We start from the raw sequence: 3,252 nt of genomic DNA, 5'->3' as shown, positions 1-3,252 counted from the left end.
TTGTTCTATGAGGTGGAAAGAATTTTTTCAAAACTGTTCTTGCATGTTATTCCAAGTTCTTACTGATCCAGATCTAAGGTTTTGTAGCCAAGTTTTAGCTTTATCTTTTAATGAAAAAGGAAAAAGCTTTAATCTAATTATGTTCATGCTACAATTTTGGTCCGTGTATGTATTACAAACTTCCTCAAAATCTCTTAGATGCAAGTACGGATTCTCATATTCTAAACCATGAAATGTTGGTAAAAGTTGAATAATACCTGGTTTAAAATTGAATCGAGATGCTTCTGGAGGAAATACTATACACGACGGTGCTCCGGTTCTAGTTGGATTCATGTAGTCTCTCAGAGTCCTTGGTTGATTCTGATCATGCCCATGTTGAGATTGGTTGTCTCCCTGATCAATTTGAGGATTAAGTTCGCCCAAAACGTTTTCGCCTTCATTCTCATCCATGATTGGTGGTGGAGATTGAGATCTACGAATTAACCTGCCACTTGAAGATCGAGACCAATGTCTCATTCAAGGGTTATGTTATAAAGATAATATTTACACAAATTGATAACAAAATAAAATAAAAAAATAAATAAGCAAATAATATAAGTATACAAAAGAAAATTAAATAACAAAAATGGTGGTTGAACCCACCAACAAAGTAATAAATAAATAAATAAATAAATGCAAAATAAAAAAAATGGTGGTTGAACCCACCAATTAAAAAAATAAAAAATGCAAAATTAAATAAATACTGAAAATTAAATAACTGAAAATAAAAGTTAAGGGTTAGTAGTTAGTTTGGTGGTTAAACCCACCAATAAAGCAAAAAAATAAATAAATAAATAAATAAATACGAAATAAAATAAATGCAGAAAATTAAATAACTGAAATTAAATAAAAGTTAGGAGTTACAAGTTAGTAAGTTAAGAGTTAGTAATTAGAGTTAGTAGTTAAAGTTAGTTTGGTCCAAAATAAGTCCAAATATGTCCAAATATGTCCAAAGTATGTCCAAATATGTCCAAGTCTTGATTATGTTGAGGAATTTCGTCTAGGGATTCTATTGCAAATTATTTTTAATTTTATAGTCAAACTGTAATTTTTAGAAGTTTAGAATTAGCAATTTGGGATGAAAGTGAAACAATTGAAAGATATCGGGGTCCGAACGTAATTACCAGAAGATTGGGCTGGAAACGGAAATTGTTGGGGTGAAACTAGAATTATGAAAGATATGGGGACAAAAGAGAATTTAAGAAAAGAAAAAGGGGGTAAACGAAATTTTACATATAAGAGAAAAATAAAAAACGGAAAAACAAACCAAATAAAAAAACTTTTCCCCGGCAACGGCGCCAAAAACTTGACATAACTTTAAAGTAAATTTTAACTCCCAAGTATAAGAGTGTCTTGTTGTATTATAACTCGGTGAGTCCGAGGTCGATCCACAGAGAAAAGATTTAATTAGTTTATTTTATTTTATCTAAAAATTGAAATTAAAACTTGAATATAAACAACTTAATTTAAATGAAACTATGGAATTGAACTAGTTAGGGTTATGGATCCACTCTTAGAAATAAATAAAACTTAATAAATTCTTTTTGCCAATTTGTTTTAGATTTATTACCCAAAAGATTAATTATACAAATTATTATTATTTTCCCTTTAATTTTATGATGGATTAAGTATTTATTGTGCCAAAATTTAATTTGTCTAAAATAAGTCAAAATACCATTTCACCATGCCTTATATTAAGATCTTAAGAATTTATTGTGCCAAATTCATTTGTTTGTCTACAATAAATCAAATTTTCAAAATATAAAACATGTATAAAATTAAATAGAAAATAATTTAATTTATAAAATTAAACATAGAATTTGATTAAATCATATTTATTTCTTAAGAGTTTCACCTTCCCCTAACTAATATTATTTAGTTAAGCATAATTAAAATAAAAAGAAGTAGTAAAATTGAATTACTTATAATTAAAAGAAATAAAAACAACTAAAATTGGAAATAAAACTAATTTTATTAATGAAAATAATTATACAAAATATTAAAAACACACCTGGAAATCAAGATTACAAGGAGATGGAGAGAATTTGAGAAGAAGAGAGTTGTAGAGAGATGATTAAAACATAAAAATGAGGCCTTATTTATAGAAAAATAAATTCATAATCCAGTGCTTTGCGGTCCATCATAGGCTTCATGCATGTGCTCCTCACAACCCTTAGATCAAGATCCAATGGCTGGTCAAACTTCAAAAGTCAACATCACACATGGCATCATTTGACTCGTCCGATTTGCCCAAAGAACGGTTGAGATTTGGCGGGTTAATGGGTGGATCGGGTCGACCCGAATACAAAGATTCAGATCCTCCAACTTGCTTCACCAACCATTGCCACGTGGCACAATCATGGCCATTGAATCATGAACGGTTGAGATTTAGTCAAGATTGCCAGTTATCCCATGCACTCATATCTATTGTAAGCTCATTTCATCATCCAATCAATGCTCGGTCAACATGAAAAGTCAATTTTTTTTACACAAGCCCAATTTTAAGCCGATCTTGACTGATCTTAAGGTTTTCGGACCTCCGGAATCCAAATTTGACCTCCGTTTATTTGTTTGGAGCCTCGAAGTACGTGAAATTAATAATTTTCCTAATAAACACATAAAAATACACAAAATTAAATATATTTAAAACATAATTAATAATTCATAATATATTACATAAACACAAATATAAATTATAACATAAGCATAAAATAACATATTATCGCTTGATAATTAAACAATTTTTAATACTAATCAGTAACAACAATTTGTTTCTTATTATACAGAGTAAATCGCCTAAAAAGAAGCAAATACCAATGGTAGAACATCAATCAATAAGATCATCTGCCCAATCAAAATCAGAAAAACGATGTAGTTCTTGTTGAAAGTCATGGTTGGCGCCGGCCATCTAGATGGCCGGTGCCAACCATTCAACATTCAACACGGCCCGCCATTATTGGTGGTGCCGTGTTGAATGACTCCATTAAAAAAAAAAAAAAGAGCCAAAATTTTGGCTATATAAAGAGGGCTTCCCACCCTCATTTTTCATCCAATCTTGAGAGAGCAATTTAGGGAGTTGAGAGAGAGTTTAAGAGCTTGCATTTATAAGCTCTTATTTTAGTGATTTGAGAGTTTGGGTGTATTGGGGTTTTGGGTAGTGAGCTAAAATACTACAATACTTGTAACTCCTTTTCACTAGTAAAATATTTCCTT

General features: G+C 30.2%; 1 protein-coding gene across 1 annotated transcript in view; it reads right to left on the bottom strand.

Moving 5' to 3' along the window:
• Nucleotides 1–450, bottom strand: part of LOC112100001 — a 7,008-nt gene extending 6,558 nt beyond the window's left edge. Inside the window, 1 exon segment of the mRNA XM_024187568.1 lies at nt 209–450. Coding sequence (XP_024043336.1) covers nt 209–450 — 242 coding nt within the window.
• Nucleotides 451–3,252: the final 2,802 nt, after the last annotated feature.

This window comes from Citrus clementina, unplaced genomic scaffold, assembly GCF_000493195.1.
Source record: "Citrus clementina cultivar Clemenules unplaced genomic scaffold, Citrus_clementina_v1.0 scaffold_9, whole genome shotgun sequence".
NCBI classification, from domain to species: Eukaryota; Viridiplantae; Streptophyta; class Magnoliopsida; order Sapindales; family Rutaceae; genus Citrus; species Citrus x clementina.
Note: the sequence above shows the minus strand (reverse complement) of the source record. Positions and strands in the feature narration are given on the sequence as shown.